This window comes from Acanthaster planci, linkage group LG17, assembly GCF_054643075.1.
Source record: "Acanthaster planci isolate LZ-2023a linkage group LG17, COTS_SCS, whole genome shotgun sequence".
Taxonomy (NCBI): domain Eukaryota; kingdom Metazoa; phylum Echinodermata; class Asteroidea; order Valvatida; family Acanthasteridae; genus Acanthaster; species Acanthaster planci.
This window is the reverse complement of record NC_141793.1, coordinates 190,805-210,067: the sequence shown is the minus strand read 5'-3', so window position 1 is coordinate 210,067 and position 19,263 is coordinate 190,805. Positions and strand designations below refer to the sequence as shown.

The window sequence follows — 19,263 nt, the reverse complement described above, 5'->3', positions numbered from 1 at the left end:
TTCTTATCGAAAAGCATTTGTTTTTGTTCCCCCAACTAATGGCGCCTGTCGGATTAGGGAGTATTCTGATGGCGTGAAGCTAGTAACGGACTGTACGACGACACGTGTTAATGTTGCAATGGGAGTTAGGTTTGCCACGATCACGTGACTTCGAAACTAGAAAGCTGAAAGCTAGGATAGTTTTATTGTGTTTTGGTTACGTAGATATTTTCCTTGTCATTTTTGTATGTCTTGCTATTGCTAAATCATTGTTAGTTTCATTATGGCATTTTAGGCTATCTATACAGATACATGTCAATTAGAATCTTTCCCGGCAACGTTATTCATAAAACAATAATTTCATAAAATCTTAATAATAATGAAACACTTTGAGCCTGTTAATTGTTCGTTTTAGCTTTTTTTCAATTTCTTGGATAACCTACCTCTTCGTTATTCCGTAGAACCCCATAAATAAATTTGAGCAGCATTTCATATTTTAATTTTACTGGTTGGTGACTTAAAACCAGCTGGCTAACATACTAATACAACAGGACACGCCAACATGCTGAGACCACCGGCAATGCCAGCTGAATTATTAAAAAAAAGAAATGACATGATATTTGTCTCCCGCACGGAAACACCACGCAGAACAAGCCAGCAGCGGCGGTGCACCGCGTCTTACCTCCCGTGGAGCCGTGGATAGCCAGCCGGCAAGCTGATCAATAGTCCCGGCTCGTATGCGGCAAACTCTCGCCATCAGAACTAACAAAAGACCCACCAGATGTGGATATTAATCATAAATTTTATCAAAGGCAGACGGGGTTCGGTCTTTCATTTCTGGTAGACATCCTCATTTTTTTGTAATTCAGGTACTGGATTTGCGATGATGCTTGCATATGAACCTGCATTTAAATATAATACAAATCGATTGAGGTTTTCGTGGAAAGGATTTCAGGAGCGTTATCCAAAATAAAAGCTCTAGAACTTTTCCCTAACATGCAATAAATTATATTAGCTAGCAGGAATTCAGATAGTTTGGTGTGTTGATAATTTTTTCAGTCGATTAACCGATGGGGATCACGGCCCTTGAGAAGGCTGCGAATCCTTTTCCATCTCTATTGCTCTTGTCTGTCAAGCTACTTGTAACGACGAAGATAGGGAAGGATAACATTCTCATTGCGTGTCTGGGAAATCAATGAAATTAGGGAAGAAGTAAAATGCAAGAATTCGACTCTAGCTGGACTGTAACCCTTGAGCGCAGAGTTAAAGCATGAGGAGAGTAACAGCTTTTCCACCAATGGAACCACTATTATCTCCTTTACTAAAGCCAAAGCTTACGCTGCTATCGGTCTGGCCTTACACCGTTAGCAGCGTAAGCTTTGACTCGTCTCATATTCCGTCATTTGAAATTAAATTTTTGATTTTTTTCAACTTCGATTCGACCGTGGAAAGCGCAGCTTCATGTGAAGATTTTGATAGCTTAGGCTACTTCTTGTCTTTTATTTTGCTATAACACTCAGCCCGCTGTGTGGGGAAGTACACCAAATCATCGTGTCATGCAAACAAGAGAGGTTATCAAATGTTAAGTAAGCTAGATAACCTTTACCATGAAGGTACAAACAGATTCCCATTGACAGCTGGCTTCCGATCTGAATTTTTCAATTATAAGAGAGGATGCGGGAAAACGACAAAATGTCACCTATGCGTCGTAAAGTGTGAATTCCGTCCCCAATCGTTCCTTCAGTGGTAAAGATAGAATTAATGCCTTGACCTTTATCACTTTACTGTACACCTCACTTTGGAAAAAGAATTAGTAAAAAACAAAAAATAAAAAGTAAATGAATATACTAACGAAAATGAAGACGTTATTTTCCATTTTGTAAAGTTAATTAGGCCTATTACCCACTACGTAGGCCTATTATTTACGTTTGAAACTTTTTAGTTTTACTTTAGAATTTGCTCTTTCCAGATTTGTAATGACAAAATGCAGAACACACAGAGATTTCAGCTGAACTAATGACGTAGAAAACTACAAAAAAGGCGCCTCCTGTGGAAAAAGCTTGGACCGTTTAGATTGCAATAATTATACTCGTAATTACATTTTGCGTGAGTTTCTCCTGATGAATATTCATAACAGCGTCTTCTTTCAGTAGTGGAGGCCTCTTGCTATGAATACAATGAATCATCGTCTGTTCGCCCGATAGCGGCGTCGTTGTCATTTCTGGTGACTTGACACGAACAATGAAAGGGCCTCGTCAAGGTATCTGGCCCGCTACGCTAATCGGCCTAATCGCTGAACTTACAATGCCTTGGATATGTAAGCATTGTAGCATGATTGTACTCAGACGAACTCCAGGGATTGGGCCTTTCACGAAAAGCAGGATGCGCAGTGTTTGAGCATTTAAGAAAGTTAGTCACTAAATCGCGGGTTTGTATCATACAGATAAATGGAAACCAAATCCACAACGGAACTCCCTGAAGCAGTATTGGTAAAATTGATTCTAGATTTTTGTTTTGTTTCCTTTTTTCTTATTGCCTTTTTAATCTGTTTCCTTTGTTGAGAAAAACGTTTCTCTAAAGAATGCACTGTTAACAAGCTTTTTATTTGGAGTAGGATTCTTTTACTTTATAAGATGACTGTTAAGTAGTTTGTCCGTCAGGTTCACTCGAAATTCATGATGACAAAAAGACATTTAACTTTGGAGGAAATCATGGAATCAAGAAATGTTCTTCTGAAGTTTGAACAATATGACTACCACCGCGAATATGGACCCGCGATTTTCTGAACGTGGTAGTTTAGCATGTACATTGTACATGTACAGTACATGTACAGTGTACATGTACATCGGCGCCGTCGAGGCGGCAGGCAGCATTCAGCGCCGATAATTACGTTCCGAACCAAGCAGTCCGCCTGATCGCTCCGCCCACCTCATTTCGTAGTCCACTCAAATTGCTGGATACACGACTCACGGTCGTTTGATAACAAATGAGCCTAGTTCATACGGCGCCCAGGCTTCGTTACGTTCACTGTTCATAGACCGTACCCCAGGCCAGGATGTACATGTACAGTGTACTGTACGTATATTCAGCAGTCTGTGCATGCGTACTCTGTAGATTGTACATGTACATGTGCACTCAATGTTTTCACCGCAAACTGCATGTGTAGGGCCTATTTCGTTGAGATCGGTATCCTAACTACTTCAAGCTCTATCAACAACGATGTTGCCCTTGTGAAATGGTTATCATTGCCTACTGCTAATATGAGAAAGTTCTGGTTTTTCTGGAACCGTTTTCAAGTGGATTTTCAGCTACGATTCTCAGTTGTCAAACTGCAGCGTCCATGGTGCATGCCGCGCTAGCTTAGCGCTAGCGGCATTAGCAGCGTTATATAGACCGTGAAGTCTGTAACTGTATCGCGGATTTGTTTACCTAGCTAAAGACTTGCAACATGGACCGCGAAGTGAATGGGCCACGGGCGGTCTACACCGTGTGTCTCTACACCTGTCTCCTACTTTGTACTTGTACAATTCGACTTGTATGTGGTAAGTTTGCTAATCAGTACAAAAATTTCTTCTTTCAATGCCGTTCTTCATTATCCTAATTTTTAGTTAACTGCATCATCAAGAAGAGTGAATTTCTTGGCACCCGCGCCGCTCGCGGTCATGATATGGCAAGCCAGTCATATTTGTCGATAAGTACGAATACATTTTCATAATTGTTATAGGTGATGAATTACTTGATAAGTTGTTATATCTGATTTGATATATAAAAGTTTAAGCATGAGAGTAACATCAGTATATTGGAATTATAAAGATAATGATAAATACTACATACGCTGACATGAGCTTATGTGTGTTAGTAACCATAGAAACATTAGAAATAGTTACATTCTACAATTGATTTTTGAACAAAACGTTCAGCTCTTTCTTTATGTATTCTGCTGGCCACGCTGGTATAAATTAAACACAGATGTCGTCTCGCAAGACAAGCATGACACGTTTTAGTCTTTACCCTTTGCTGCAATCAGTATTCATCTTTGTGGTTGCTATGACAAGCTATAGTGACCTGTCGAGAGGTCATAATAAGTACTATTCTGATGACCGTATCTGACAGATGGAATGAGTAGTTTTGAAGAATCCATACAGGAATTTCTGGAGCAGAGACCCATCATAACTCAGACTTTGTACTATGGTGGTCAGTGGCACTGTTGAAGTATAACTGAATGAGTTCACTTCTAGTGTTATTTGACAGTTAACATTCCTCAACCGAGACGTTTAGAGGTATGTGTCTATTTATATTCCTTTTCTTCTTCACGATGGCTACACCAAGTCACTTTTCTGGTGGAAAGTTTTTGTACAACTTCGAAAAAAATCGTTTGATGTTCTGTTAATGAAATAAACGCGCCCTGGTTACGTTAGGACCTGATAATGTCTTCAGAAGTTCAGTTTGTCATGAACTAGCGTAATCTTAGCAGTGAATCTGGAATTTTTGGAACCAGATTGTGATTCAGAGTTCGGGTTATGGCGATAGACAGGCATGCATGTTGTAATCCACGCAATGCAAGATCAATTAGGACCAGTTTAACTTGTCTGCGTAACTCAGTTGAGGGATGAAGTCACGCAGAATGAACTCATTTCTGTTGTCTCGAAGCACGGAGAACTAAATCTTCTCTAGCTCTACCACTGCAGTGTACAGCGAGAGAATGTTTGGGGGTCAACCGCACACAACCCCCTTCAACTCTGCGTCTGAAACTGGCAAATGACCCAGCAAATATCGTTCTGGCAGACCCACAGAACCGTTGGTGCCGTCTCACTCGGGCAGTAAATGGGCAACACAATGCATCATCTGCTGAACCCTGACGGAGACAATACAGCGGTCCTCCAATACAGCACAGAGGATAATAGCGTAGAGTACACAATTCTTAGCGAATTAATCGACTTTTCCTGCAAACCAATGGCGCTAATGCCTGGCGGGCTACGAACCAAGAATAGCTTAAGTGCATTGATTTCCTCTCTCTGCCGTTGTTGGTTTTGCTTTGAGTTTGGCTGAGAGAGGGCCGTGTTGTTGTTCCATCTTGTTTGGGCATCTCTAAGCCTTTTCGTTGGGAGTTTACTGTCACAATGTTCATGATAAGTACGATGAGACCTGAGAACCTTAAGGAAGAGAAATACAGAACGTGGTGTTTTGAGTACGAGAGGCAGGATCCACTGACTAAAATTCTGATCTGACATTCAATGTCTATCAAGACAGTGAAGACCCAATGGTGACCACTTTATCCGTTGGCTTCATATTGTTTCAAGGGATTCCGTTGTAATCCGACAGCACCAAATTCCCAATTCATTGTTGCTGACAAGTCGTAGTGTCTGCTTTCATCAATTAGTACTGAATCATCCTACTAGAACTTCGTGTAGCGCAGAGTTCATCACTACATTTTCACCCCATTGGACTCTACAATATGACAAATGGTGACAAGTCGGCTATTGCAACTTCCCTTCTTTATTTCCACCTCTGACGGAGTCCAAAGTTTGATACAATTCTTTTTTTTTTACATAATTTAACATGCGAATTGTATTGAAGCAATGGATAATTTACGCACACGACTCCGTTTGAGCACGGCGCAAGATAGTTAAACATCACGCAACTTGGTAGGACTAGGTGTCCATTTGATGCATTCTCTGTTCGGCTGTAAATGGGGCTCTCATTGGCTACCTAGCACCCCTCGGAAACGGCTACATACAAAATGCTAGAGCACTTCGCTTGCTTGCTCAGCGCGTATACTGTACACAAATTTATGATCTTTGGAACTAGGCCTTTATCAACGACCTTTATTATCGTACGCTCCAACATTTTTTTCCTGATCAGAGGGAGGTTTTTGATGAAGTCGGTCCGTCGCAAGAGTCAATTTTTCTGTTTGTATTATTCCCGATCCCTTTATGGTTACAATATAACAAAATTATGACAATATTTACTGACCAAATGACTTAGAGTGTTTGTGAATGCGTTTTTAAATCGTTGGAGCTTGGAAGTTAGGATATTGCTGTGAAGTGAATCATTGTGTAAGACAGTCACTGTAAGCCAACATCGTGTCTAACTAAATGGACTCAAGGTCGCTTGTGGATTGTAAATGCACAGACCAGACCGACCTGTCGTATATCTATCAATCAGTGAACAGACATTTACTATAGTCAGAGGTCATAAATAGGAGATCAAAATTAACTTGTTTAAAGCTCACCTCGACTTCTTGAATAGTGAAATACCTTGGCTAATCCTTGTGTACACGCGTTAAGACTTCCTTTTTCGGAATTCGAGAAAAGTGTTATGTCTTTATTGTCTAATGATGAATGCAAAATGAATTAAAAATGTCATGTCAAAGACGTGTCATTTCATCATCAATCCCGCAGCATAGAGGCTCCGAATTTTACATTTTAAATCCAGTTTTTGAATGTTCTAACGATTTACGTGTACGTGTACATATACCCCATAACCCGTAAGACAAATGCGTGAAAACTGAATATTGCCATCTCTTTCCACTGCGTATCGTGTATAAAATTATGGCTTCGTGAATGGATAAGAAAAGTTTCCCATCACGTTTGTGAAAAAGGCTCTGTCTAACAAACTTTTGTCGTGTAGAGAATGTGACAATTATTGTAACCATGAAGTTATGCCTGGAACAATTGGTCCTTGTGTATTGTTCGACTGCTGATGTATCATATGACTTTATTTAGCAGGAACCAGTCTGCTGCATTCCGAGTTGTAATATGATCCAATATAAATTCTGCAACTTTCCTGACGGTTTGTAGCGTCAGACTTTTTAAACCAAGTTTTTTTTATTTTAAATCGCATTTCCATGTGGTTTTCGTGAGCAGCTAATACACACATGTAATACCTCATCTTGTTTCAATCGAAGTACAATAAATGCAGAAGATACGTCACCAGTTTGGCGCCGAAAGTGCGTTTATTGTTTGTGTTCACGCCTTGTACTCCACTGAAGCGTGTATGACGGAAATATTGCAGGGTACCTTTTGGAAAGGTTCGAGTTGGTTGGAGACGACAACTCGGCACCACTTTGTTCAAAGTCCGGGTGGATGATATCTTTCCACAATTCACTGATTGTAAGAAAAGCAAATTTGCTCCGAATGAGGAAGAATAAACTTATGTCCTTTGATTATTGTAGCCTGTATACCAGGCAGGTTAATTTCGCTAGTATAAATTGTGCTTGCCAATCATCCCTCATAAGAGACAAACTGCAAATCCCGCATGGAAAGCAGAATTGCCAAGGGTACCAGCATAATCAGCCTGGTTTCTAATGACTAATTTGGTGTTAATATGCGTACTGTGATAGCAACGTTTAGTAGTCAAAAGCATTTTATCGTCAAAACGTTGCTTGTTCTGGATGCAATGGTGAAGGGTATTTCCTCTTTGGTTGTTGCGATCGGTTATCCGGAATCGAGAAAATGGTGTGACGAAGGAAAGTTTTAGGAACATGTGAATAGAAATAAGAATAAGATTTTCACTCCAAGCTACTGAGTTTATTTATTTCCCTCATTTCTTTTATTCAAGTTGTGATATATTGTAAGTATCGGTTCATTGTGTTTCTCCGTCCTGTGATCTTCAAATACTAAAGCAAATGTGTGGGGTGTGTGTGTGGGGGGGTAGTTATAATACAGCGTAAAATGATGAATGAAAATCACTTAATTTGGGGTCTTGAAGTCAGATTCATTAAGTGATGGTACTGTTCGTGTGGTTTTCGCCCAATTTTCCTAGCCTCCACCTGTCACATTATAAATTCTTTTACAGCAACTTGCGATCGTGAAAGTGTCTGGATGTTATGGTTTTAATCTTTTGGATTGACTGCAGAAGTGAGTTTGGAACAGCGACTGTTGTTAACGAGGGATTTTTTTGTCAGTGCTTTCTCCATTTGCTGCCATGCTCATGGTGTTGTGCCGTGCTTACATGTACATGTATGTACTGTTTCCATGCATTACCATGACCGCTGTTACAGCGTGGTCATGGTCAAAGCCTGAACAATCGAGCTGGGGTTCCTACTGCAATACTTATTGACTACTGTTGCTATTCTTTTCTCAGGCTTGCCACTATCTTTCTCTCATGCGGCATAATTCGTAGACAATGAATCATTTCGGCATACGGAACCCACGAGACGGCGCTGGGGATTGCCACTTCCTCTAAGTCCATGGAGTCTGGCCTTGAGACGTCATTTCCAAAAACCATGCACTTGAAGTTGGAGTTCATTGACAACTAGCTTTACAATGATGAGAATGTTTCTGTATGAAATTAATGACATGTGCTACTGTCAAGATGCAAAGGAAATGCCAGTTGGTAGGAGACTATTTCTCTCAAGAGAACACCCTTCATTCATCCAACATTTGACGGTCGAAAATTGCTAACTCAAATGTTTTGAATTGGACCATTGCAGATGTATCAGTTCTTATATTTAATTTGTATCGCTGGATCTTATGTAGAATCATGATTAATGAACCATTTCTGGTTTTTAACCTCACAGCCATTCAGCATATTTCGGTTCCATCACCAAAAAACCTTGATTGCTACGTTGAGAAGGAAGATGACAGGAGATTAATTACACTTCTTCGTTGTGACTAGTGTTTGTCAGCTTATAGCAAAACATCGTAGGTTTAGGCTTATGTTTCTTGGTCGTTCGGTATACAGAAGAGTCAACTACATGAATCGAAAACAATTTTCAAGAATTTTGTATCATAATCAAAGTTCAGATCCTTTTCCATAGCAATGATTGAATTATAGTTTTCCTCCATCAAAGACCCTCATTGTACTATACATTGCTGGGTCCCGATTCAGGCAGGCTACATTTAAAATAGTAGTAGTGGCCCCGACTCCTTGTGTAGTTACTAGTCAAGTCTGTAGCCTCAGGCGTCTATATATGCATGAATGAACGTCTAAAGAATACTGTTTGTTCAGTGATGTGACATACCAAGCAACGTTAACGGTGATTGCAAGCGAATGCTCTAGGCCGATTACGGCGAAATGAGTTTACTTATGCTTGTTAGTTATGTCCATGCTGTGTGTCCGTTTTGCCCTAACTACAGAACGGTTAAAGGGCTGAGCATACAGTGAGGTTTAGGAAATTCATTATACAAGAACTCAACAAAGCAGGATTTAAATCGAACTAAAATCACAAGCCAGCATGTGACACGATCTGCTTTACACGTTGTACACTCTATGTTCTAATGACTCCACTTTACAATGCCCTCGAATTATTTTTTCATGTTTTTTATTTGATTTGCTTTGTTTTCTTTCGAAATGCTCCAATTTCTATGCATTTATTTCTTCTGTCCGGAATTTGGGACTTTTATTGAAGTTAAAAATGAAAGAATGATTCCTGGGTTCTGAAAGTGGAATACTGTCTTGCATCGCACGCTGTACGGTTAAGTTTATAACTTAGAATCTGCGTAAAATCGGTCCATTTAAAAACGCATTTTATGGTTGGAGAGGTCTGCATTCCCTCATATAGGAACCTACCAACATGAACAACCGCGAGAAATTAATTTGACGATGATGCGTTGTGGCCTTGAGGTCCAAATGGAATTCATCTCTAGAGAAGAAATGTTTTCCCGCTTCTGGTATCGGCAGTACTGCGCATCGAATATCAATATTGCAGAGGAGAACTCGACTCAGTGTTCAGTCATTGTGGTCGATGCCATTAAAGAAGCAGACGACACCGAGACGACATTCTGCTGCCATGGTAACCATGGAAGTTATAGTGAATGCTCAGCTGTGAATTCCATCTTAACAAGGTAAAATGGAGTGTTGTCGGGCGTACCAGCCTGCTTGGCTCTTATCGTTATCTCAGCCTTCTTTACAATTTGCTTACAACTTTTTACAAGATTTTTTATAGATTTCTTGAATTATTAGAAAAAAAAGTCGAATGATACGAGTTGGTGTAGTTTCTGGGCAGGTCATATGAGGCTCAGCATCATTTAAGCCAGAGGACTGAGGAGTCATTAGTGGGTATCAGTCTATTTCATGCATGTAGGTGTGAAAATGATTGAACTATTGAGTTTGGCGCGCGTTCAGAATGTCCCAGCCAATCAGGAGCTTGAATCTTACGAGACCGATAGGTTTTACATCTGTTAATTTGCCTTATCACCGTTGGACATGGAATCCATAGTATTGGACGCGTTGCTGCGTGCTGCCGACGATTAGGCGCCGTAATTATTATTCGGCAAAATTTTTGGCAGGATGGTTGGTCGTTAGGGAATTGTAGCCGTGTTGAACGGCCGTTGAATTCATCAGTGTGCGGAAGGACTGGCGTTACGGCGTTATGTAATGAATACTTTGCGGACGTCACGCTATACTCCTTCCTGCTTATCTTGTATATCTTCTTGTCATGCAGAGATAATTCGAATTCACTCAGATTGAATTATTGATATGTTGACAGACCATGCATACATGCACTTCACCGTCCTGATATTTACGTGTCCAGAGAGCTAACTGTGAAAACAGTAGTAGGCCTACTACGAGTACGATCCTATCGATACATGTATTGTGCTGTGGTAAATGAATGGAATTGAGTGTACACGTTGCACGCCATTTTCCAGATTATAGTGTTAACGGGGATGGCTTTTATCAACATGACACCTCTTACTCTAATTCGAAGATTGAGATTATTCTCGAAATCCAGAGAAATAAAAGAAATAAACAATTTACAATATAAAAAGTTTATCCATCGAGAAGGAATTTTTAAATTCTGATACCAAAGTCCATCGTTCTCATAATACCAATTTTTTTCAAATTTTCAGAATCACCTATTTGGTATTTCCGTGTTTTTTTCTCGTTTTAAGTTGAAATGTTCCTTTACTGAGTGAAGCCATAATGGTGAAGAGGTCAAAACAGAGTGATAGTCTGCTGACTTTACATGTAGCTTCCTGGCTATAGTCTCACTGGAGTAACATCTCGGTTGCAGGTAGCTAAAAGAGCCCCAGGAATCTCGTAATATCAACCCGAAGTATATATTTCAGATTCCAAGCTTGGCAATAAAAAGCTAATGCATGTTATCGATTTCCATTTCTGTTCTCTGTTTACTTTAATACATACATGCAGGCACAGGTCTCTTCCTACGTCTTTTTTTTCGTAACGATCTGTGCTGTGCTCCGTGTCATATCTGTTTAAATTCTTCTGAAAGAGAAAAATTTTGAGGTTACGTTTAGTGTTGCATGCTACTTGTGAATTTTCAAAAGGTCAGAGCTTCATTTACGTTGGTTGGACCCATTTTAAGTTATTTCAGTTATCCAATTCAACTTGATTTGAATGATAAGACCTACATCTAGCGTATGACCTGTCTTCACTTGGAATGTGTTTTAGGAGTTACAAGCTCATGTCATCATCTCATGTTCATGTGGTTTAAATCTTGGTGATGTAACTATGGACTTTGCTTGCGATTTAAGAATAGCTGGTTCTAATATCAAACATATATCTAACCCAGTCACTTGCCATTATGACGACATAAAATCTTTCAAATTAATGAGACATCGTAGATGTGAGCTGTGGTAGAAAGAATATTGTGTCCCCAACAAACCATTTCATATTTCTAACTGGCCTTTTGAGGTCTAGCTTACTATCCTCATTATCTTGGAGTCTCGTTAGTCGTGAAGAGTCAGGAGACACTAAGTCTCCCCAATTTAACTAACCTCAGAGTTACACGCTCCAAGCGTAGTCATTAACTGGAGCCAGACTGATTAATGTCCCTCCCAAATGTCATTTAATATTCATTATTGCAAGCATGGAGAGTCATTAACCTACATTTAACTACAGATTACATCTAGTATCATGCATATTCATGACATGACGTATTAATTTTTGTTACCGATACTATGAACTGACTTTTATGGTTAAGCTTTCGTGAAAATTTGTCCGCATGCGCATCAGGTAAACTGCATTGTAAATTTTGAAGTTCATGTACATTTATATTAATTTACCATGGTTTTAACATTGATTTGAGTTGTGTTTGTCTTGTTTATCTGCGAAAAACCTACGAATGCCCCAAAAACTTTTCAGTAGGACTAATTCCACAAACAACATAGCAAAAATAACTGCGTTTTAAACAGCACAATACATTAAATTAATATCGTTGATGAGGAAATAAAACTAATAAGATGTATAATTGAAGGAGAAGTTATTTTTGTGTCTTGTGCACAGGTATTGAACAACATGTCAAGGTACTGTACGTTTTTCTTAACGTCGTTTTTACTTAATGTTTTGATGATGACCTGGCAACCTTGTGGTCCATTGCTCACCTTGACGAGACAGTAAACACATCCGTAGGATCTACATCGACACCCCGCGGTGGCCCGATATGACACTCTGCTCAAACTCTCTCATTACATCACATGCTGTACCCTCTCTGCACCCCTCCCTTTGCCTATTGGTCCTCGTCACATCAATTCTTCATCCCCCGTCTGAGCCTCTTAGGCCAAGATGGACAATGATTACAGTAATTGGTCTCTCCGGAATTCAATCCATCATATCTGACAGACTGCGGGAAAAGTTGGATGAATATTTTAGTTGTTCATTTGTGCTTGGCTGCTGCTTGAAATTTCCTTTTCGTTGGGATATGGTTGAAAATTTTACCTTACACAACCTGCCCAATACAATTTGTATCAGTCTTAAATTTTAAATTAATTCTTTACACTACTTAAATTTACTGTTGGTAATTTTTTCCTTTTATGCTTTGACATTATTTGATAATTTGTCCAGCTCTTGTGCACTGTCTTACATTTCTACAGATCGGATAATTTTAACATAATTTGCAAATACCAGCATTTGTATCTCTCTAACCAGCCTTTCTGTTAGATTACAAATTCACTTTCATTATTATTTCGAGAAAAAACACTGTAGATTGTACGTAGCTCTGGAATCTTATTGGAGCATTATGGTTAAGGCATTTTATGGACAATCAAAGATCAAATAATTGTTCTATTTAAAACCAATTCTTCCCAAATTACTCAGCAAAACTGCTAGTCTTTCTATCTGTTGTTAAAACACTCATTGTTATCCTTCTCTGGATAGACGATCAAATATGCTTATCCATGAATACGGCCGGCTGGACGGTGCCTTCATGTTGAAAAAGATGACATGCAAATATGAAAGAGGTTTCTTTGTTCTGCTAATTTAAGATACATGTATTTATTATGCTAGCGTCTATTCAGACATAACCATTTTCTTGGAACCCGACATTTTGATATAATATTTGGTTTGTAAGTTGGTCAGTGAGGGCTATACAGTGCAAATGGAAAGGGGAAATGGAAAGGTGTGGTTAAGTTCGAAGCAAACTGTATAGGCTACCTTCATTTAGCTGACCAACTTTTACTTAACAAGATAGTTTCATTGCATGGTAGTTTAGCCTCTCTTGATGCAGATATCAAGCTTTACTCGTTTTTTTGCCAGATACACAGTCTTGCAAATTATGATACGGGCAATGGAGTATTTGTTTAGATTGGTACATGTATTTGTTGTGCTGAAATATTGATTGTTAAAGCACCATCTTTGTTGCTACTTCAGTCAGGTTCATACATTATTTGCTCTAAGCTTTGTTTGGTTCACTGTCATAAACGTCACCTGTTTCAATGCCACGGATAAATAGTTGTTACGTACTCTTTGTTGGTTGACATGCCTAGCTCTCGGGGTGCCGCGTGTTGAAGTCGCACTGCGCAGAAAAAGGGGTAGCTTTAATTGAGAAAAAAATATTGAAGAAATACAGCATTGCTTTGGCCTGTCATTGTGTATACCTGAAAACATGAACTGCCTTGGAAGAGGAAGATGTCAACTACATATTCATATGACGTTTGTATCTGTGATAAAGTAGTACCGAGGACGCGAGGGAATGACGGTACAGAACAAACCAAAGAGTGCAGATATCGTTTGGTTTTGGCATTGTCAGAAATTAATAAACACATTAATAAATTCAAACGTATACCGTTAAACTGTAACATAGTTTCCCTAATTTCAGCTTTATATAGGGAATACACAGGATAGAATTTTTTGCAGTATGAAACCTCAGGATTCGTTTATTTAATGATTTAATTGACGTATCCTTTACATCTTCGCCCGAGACAATCCAGGAGCCGATGTTCCTAGGTCTACGGTACACCAAAGTCAGACATGTAACTCAGTGACCGCTTAAGTTCCCTCTCACACATCGCTTCTCATGTTTCAGATTACCTGAGTCCTTCCATTTCAAACTATTTAGACAGAGTCTGGTCTGTATCAAAGTTATTTGTCCACAAGTCCCATTCAGTGACTAACACGCGGACAAAGGCTTAATAGCAACGCTGTTTTCATCCGGCGTCAGTAAGCGGGTCATTTTTAAGCGCAGTCCCTCAGGATATGTGTTCTGTTATGCGTAATCCGAGGCAGGTAGAACTGACTTAAAACTCATCTACAAACCAAATTACTGCGGCTTTTCTTTGCAGTGTCAAACATCAGGGAGGTGTGTCCACAGTGTGTGATGTGTGGCGGCTTCGTCAGTTGGTTTGCTCAGGGACGAAAGGTTGGCGGTGAAGTGACACGGGGGAAGTTGCATGCGTGCGATTTGCTATTTTAACCCGTTGTGAAGTCATATCCGGTGGCTGCCGTAAGAAACTGCCACTTTAGTCCTCTTGAGATTTTTTTTTATCAATGCTTGCTGTTAAAGAAAGATATTTGAATATCAGTCCGTTGTATATTTATTTGCACGACCATGTACTTTTTGTGGAAGGATTGTTTCACTTGCAGTTCATATTTAGAAAAAGTAAGTCGTTATGTTAACGTCAGAGGGTTTGCTGGTCGATAAAGTCAGTCACCTATATTCCTAACATTTCCTCTTGGTCATTTTTATGGCCAAAAGTCCCTGAAATTTTTTCTTTCTGTTCCGTCACGGACCTCTCCTGTTTTTCTCGTCACACCACTGATATGATAGATAGATGTCTGGTTTTCTGATAAACAGAAGCGAATATTTTTTGACCTTACCGCATGATGAAGTACAGACGCTGACCATTATCGTGGTGCAGCACCAGCCGGTAATGCCATTTTTGTCAACGCTGTCAAATTGACCACCGCTCAGAGTGTAGTGCCCTCAACCCTTTTCTTTCTTTGGCGCCTTTTGGGAATGGTAAGTGGATGCTAGGTTATGATTGATATGTTCTCTAGGTTACTTGTAGTATTTGCCCTTATTGTCACCTTGAGTGAAAACCATTTATTCTGTCTGTGGCTCGTAATGCCGTTGTTTTGGGTGGAATGTTTGTCCTCAATATTTGAGATATCCCTTCGATAGATGAAGTTTATATCATGCTACATGTACTTCTTTTGAAAAAAATTAAAATTGAATTATCTTGAATGGAATGACAACTGCTTCGCTCTGTATGGCCACGATGTATAATAAGCTAACTGTGTCAAGAGGGCGTAAGGTTTTCAAATGCCCCAAAATTTAAAAATAGGCGCTAAGGTCTAAATTATGAACACATTTGTTCCCATGACCCAAATGCCTGACGGTGTTTCGACAGTTACCCAAGGAATAACTGGATTCAAATTGTAGAAATATTATCATTCTTCCAGTTTGTGTACCATATATCATAAAAATGAAAAAAACATTTTGCTGAACTGCGTGTCTAGGAGAGTAAGAAAAAGCGGCAGTAAACACAGTTATGTTCGAACTGGATACCCAATTATTTTCAACAAAAATATTAACAACGATAGGATGTGCCGTACTGTTGTTGTAATTTACGAGTCGTTTTCGTAAACCATGGAGTGGTTCGCACTATTTCAGAAGTCCAAAGTCAGACTGGGTCCGTCGCCACGTCACTCAGCTCATATTTTATAGTCTCTATTGTGTCTTATAATCTTTAACATACACCCGCCGGCTGTCAATTATGAAACGTCGCGAATTATGGTAAAAATCATTATTGCGCGTGCAGAGCTCCAGTAGGTAGCGTTTGTCGCATCAGGCCTTACGAGTAGTGATATATTGAGCCGAATATGCTGTAAATTAGAGCTTATTTGGGAAGAGTTTGGACAAACTATCGTGAGCGGACTTCCAGAGGTATAACAACAGAAATGTATACGGGTGAACAGGGGTCGGTTAGCCGGGACATAAGCCGCGACAGCGTGGCGCGTCGTCCGTTCTCACTCGTCTAAAACGCGGCGGTGATTGGTGCGAGGAGACCGCTTGCCTCGCTGGATGGTGTATGGGAAGAGAAAATGAGGTGAAGATATATATAAGTATGATGCAGGGCAGACAGAATACTTGGCGTTTTCTCAGAAATGTTTCATCATCATTTCATGTAAGACGTTCCTGTTTCAAAAAACCTACGTTTTGTGAAGCAGCTCGTTTTCAAAGTGCAGAGTTGACATAAACCTATAATGATATAAAACCAACTTTCTCAAGGTGCCGAACTTGCATGGAATGGATTGTTAGCATGATAAGTATTTGCCTTGCACTTTCTTGCACAGGATCTTAACTTTCAACTGTGCGATTTATTGACAGACTCAAGAGATAATCAAAACCAATTAGGATTTTAATCTTAGCAGAGAATGACAGTAGTCAGTGACGTGCACCGTCATTAATTAGGTGGACTGACGATTTACTGTCGATTTCCGTGTTGTGAACAGTTCTGGGTAGCTTTGATGGATGTTGTTTGTGGCATATCATCATCCATGTTCCTCAAATCGCTCTTGAATTTCACCAAAACGGAACTCCCCTTTCAATTGTAATAAGTAGCAACCTGTACTGGAATGTCTGATGTGGTTCCCTTGCGTATTCAGTTTTTGTAAACTAACTGTAGTAGAGAGAAGATTTGCTTTTGAAAAATTGCTTGTGAAAGAAAACCATGTACCGAAAGGAGTGGAGATTATGAAGCATTAGGGAGCTGCCCCGTGGACTTCCTCTGAAGTTCACATCTTGGAAGTTTCCTAATAGCCTGAAGTCACTCTAGTCATCTAAGGATTAAATCAACGAGGAAGGTTCGGTTCCTTTCTTGTGAAGAAAAATCTAGTATTTTTAGGAAGCGGGAAATGAGTGGATTTTTGACGTGGGTTGAGTTTTTTGGTGAACTCGAATCATTGACCTTTATATTGGTGTTCAGTCTGGCATAAGCCAAGTGTCTGCTCACAGCTGTTTCCTTTCGGTGCTCTGAAAACTGTGGGCTTATGAGAAATCACCTAAGCGGAACAATTTAGTATACTTATCGTGGGCAATGTAATAGGTTAGTAATTGCCGAACGGTAGTTTACTAGTAGTTGCAAAGCAAGCAGTATAGTTTGGTTTTCCTTCGCTGTCATTTTCTTCGCTGTGATATCACTTATCGGACACGATTCTTTTCAGATGATGCCGACCGCTCTCCGGAATGTACCTTCTATTTCCCCCAAAGCCTTCTCTCTAGGAGGTTAGATTCAGTATCTCGTATTTTAGGCTGTCTGTCTCTCCATAAAAGTGTGGACAGGACTTTGTGACGGTGTCTCGTTAAGTCAGTGAAGCGTGTTTGGCGCCAGCAGACAGCCAAGCAAGCGCGTCTCTACCTTGTCTTTTATTCTCGCGTGTCCCGTTTCATTGTTCACGGTGCGTCGAATGGGCTGGATGGTCGGCCCAGTGTCTAAGCACCGTGTCATCTGTACGTGAGTTGGCCTGTCTGTTCTGGTCCTCTTTCGCACAAAGAAACCAGAGACACCACTCTATTGTTGCGCTAACAAAACAGTTAAGGATCACTTTTCTGGTGACAAAAGGGCTGGGAGTGAGCAGTGGCTCCAGCTTTTGCTTGGCTCCTTCGTGAAATAAAATGCCGTCACTGGGTAACAGTATAGCTGTTTCAACAAGACATGAAATAAGTGATGTTTTGGTGAACCCGTCCTGTGATAAACACCTCTTTATTCCATGGAGGTCTACCTCCATGTTCATTATAACTTCTTTATGGACCATACTTGCTGACGGCAAGGGTATACCAAACTGACACTCCACTTGATTTTGTACCTCATAAGTTTAACCGGTTAATGCAGCTGAGCTAATGTTGGTCAAAGATTTATAGGTTTTCCAGTCGATTTGAAACTATTCAAATCATATAAAATGTTATACTGGGAAACCAAAATGGTACACAGACGGCCCAACCTGTAGCACTGTCGAAAGACAACAGCGGTTGAAATACAGAAATGTATTTTAGTATGGATTTCAGAATAGAAATTCTCAACTAGATTACAGCACAACTGAGGAATTGGGAATAATTCTCTTCTTGGTGCTAGCTAAGATTTATTGTGATCAATTGTTTACAATGAATTGCATTTTACAGTTTTTTTTCTTACAGTTTCAAGACAGGAATGTGAGTAGTTTGATCTCAACGTACAGGAGTCTGTGTGCGACAGGTTTTCCATAAATCATTGTTACATTCAAATCATTCTTGGAATTCTTTCTTTCATCCAAAGACAAATAGTGTCTAAACTAAGTCAGAAAGTTGATGCGATCATAGAGGTGATTATCTCTACTTTCCCTGTTTTACAGGTGAGGTCCACTGTTACTGTAACTCGCCAAGATGTTCATCGAGTAACTACATGTGCAAATCACAAATCGGGTGTTATTCCTTCCTGGTCGACCACAAAGGGAACACTAACGACCCGTACCTCCATGGTTGTATCGAATCCATCACATTGGAGAAATGTGAGGAGATATCTCGCTTGAACAATGGAACAACAGATGTGCCGTCTGAGACGTCCTCGCAATACCAAGAACTGTCCTGTTGCTTTGAAAGTATGTGCAACTTTAAAGACGAAGCAGAGGTTAAAAATAGTGCTGATACATTGGGTAAGTTTGATATTTCATAGCATTAAATAACATACTAAATTATACTCCTGAAGTGGATGCCGAAACGATTTGTTAATGAAATGAGGATTGTTGTCATCCTGTATATAGGGTGATGCAATGAGAAATGCTACCCAAATCTACTTGACATGTATTTTTCACTGTAGTTGATAGTAAACGTATCGAAACACGATAAGAAAGTGATGGAAGGGTAACACAAAAATGAGGCCCTTTTCATCGTTATCATTTGTTTTTAAACAACGGAGGAGTCTGTTATATGAGGGACAAAAGTTGTTCCCTAGATTCCATTGGAGGTGGTTTTTATTGCGTAAAAGATCAAACTTAAAATCCTTTCGATTAGCGTGTTCATGTCAGGCTTAATCCGTCAGCATACCACTGTCGTCTGGTTGGTTGATGTGAATGATTTACCGACAGCGCGTGTTAACCTAGAACAATCGACGCCGCCGTGAAATATGG

The 19,263-nt window shown here is 39.8% G+C and overlaps 1 protein-coding gene across 2 annotated transcripts in view; it reads left to right on the top strand.

Moving 5' to 3' along the window:
* Positions 1-2,926: 2,926 nt before the first annotated feature.
* The window catches only part of LOC110983786 (BMP and activin membrane-bound inhibitor homolog), a 29,366-nt gene continuing 13,029 nt past the window's right edge, over positions 2,927-19,263 (top strand). The window contains exons 1-2 of one of the 2 annotated variants that reach the window (XM_022243348.2): positions 2,927-3,521; positions 18,490-18,789. In XM_022243348.2, the coding sequence (XP_022099040.1) occupies positions 3,428-3,521; positions 18,490-18,789 (394 nt within the window). In that variant the 5' untranslated portion in view covers positions 2,927-3,427. Of the gene's footprint in view, positions 3,522-15,971; positions 16,209-18,489; positions 18,790-19,263 lie in introns of those variants that run through there. The other variant, XM_022243350.2, reaches the window with a different exon arrangement.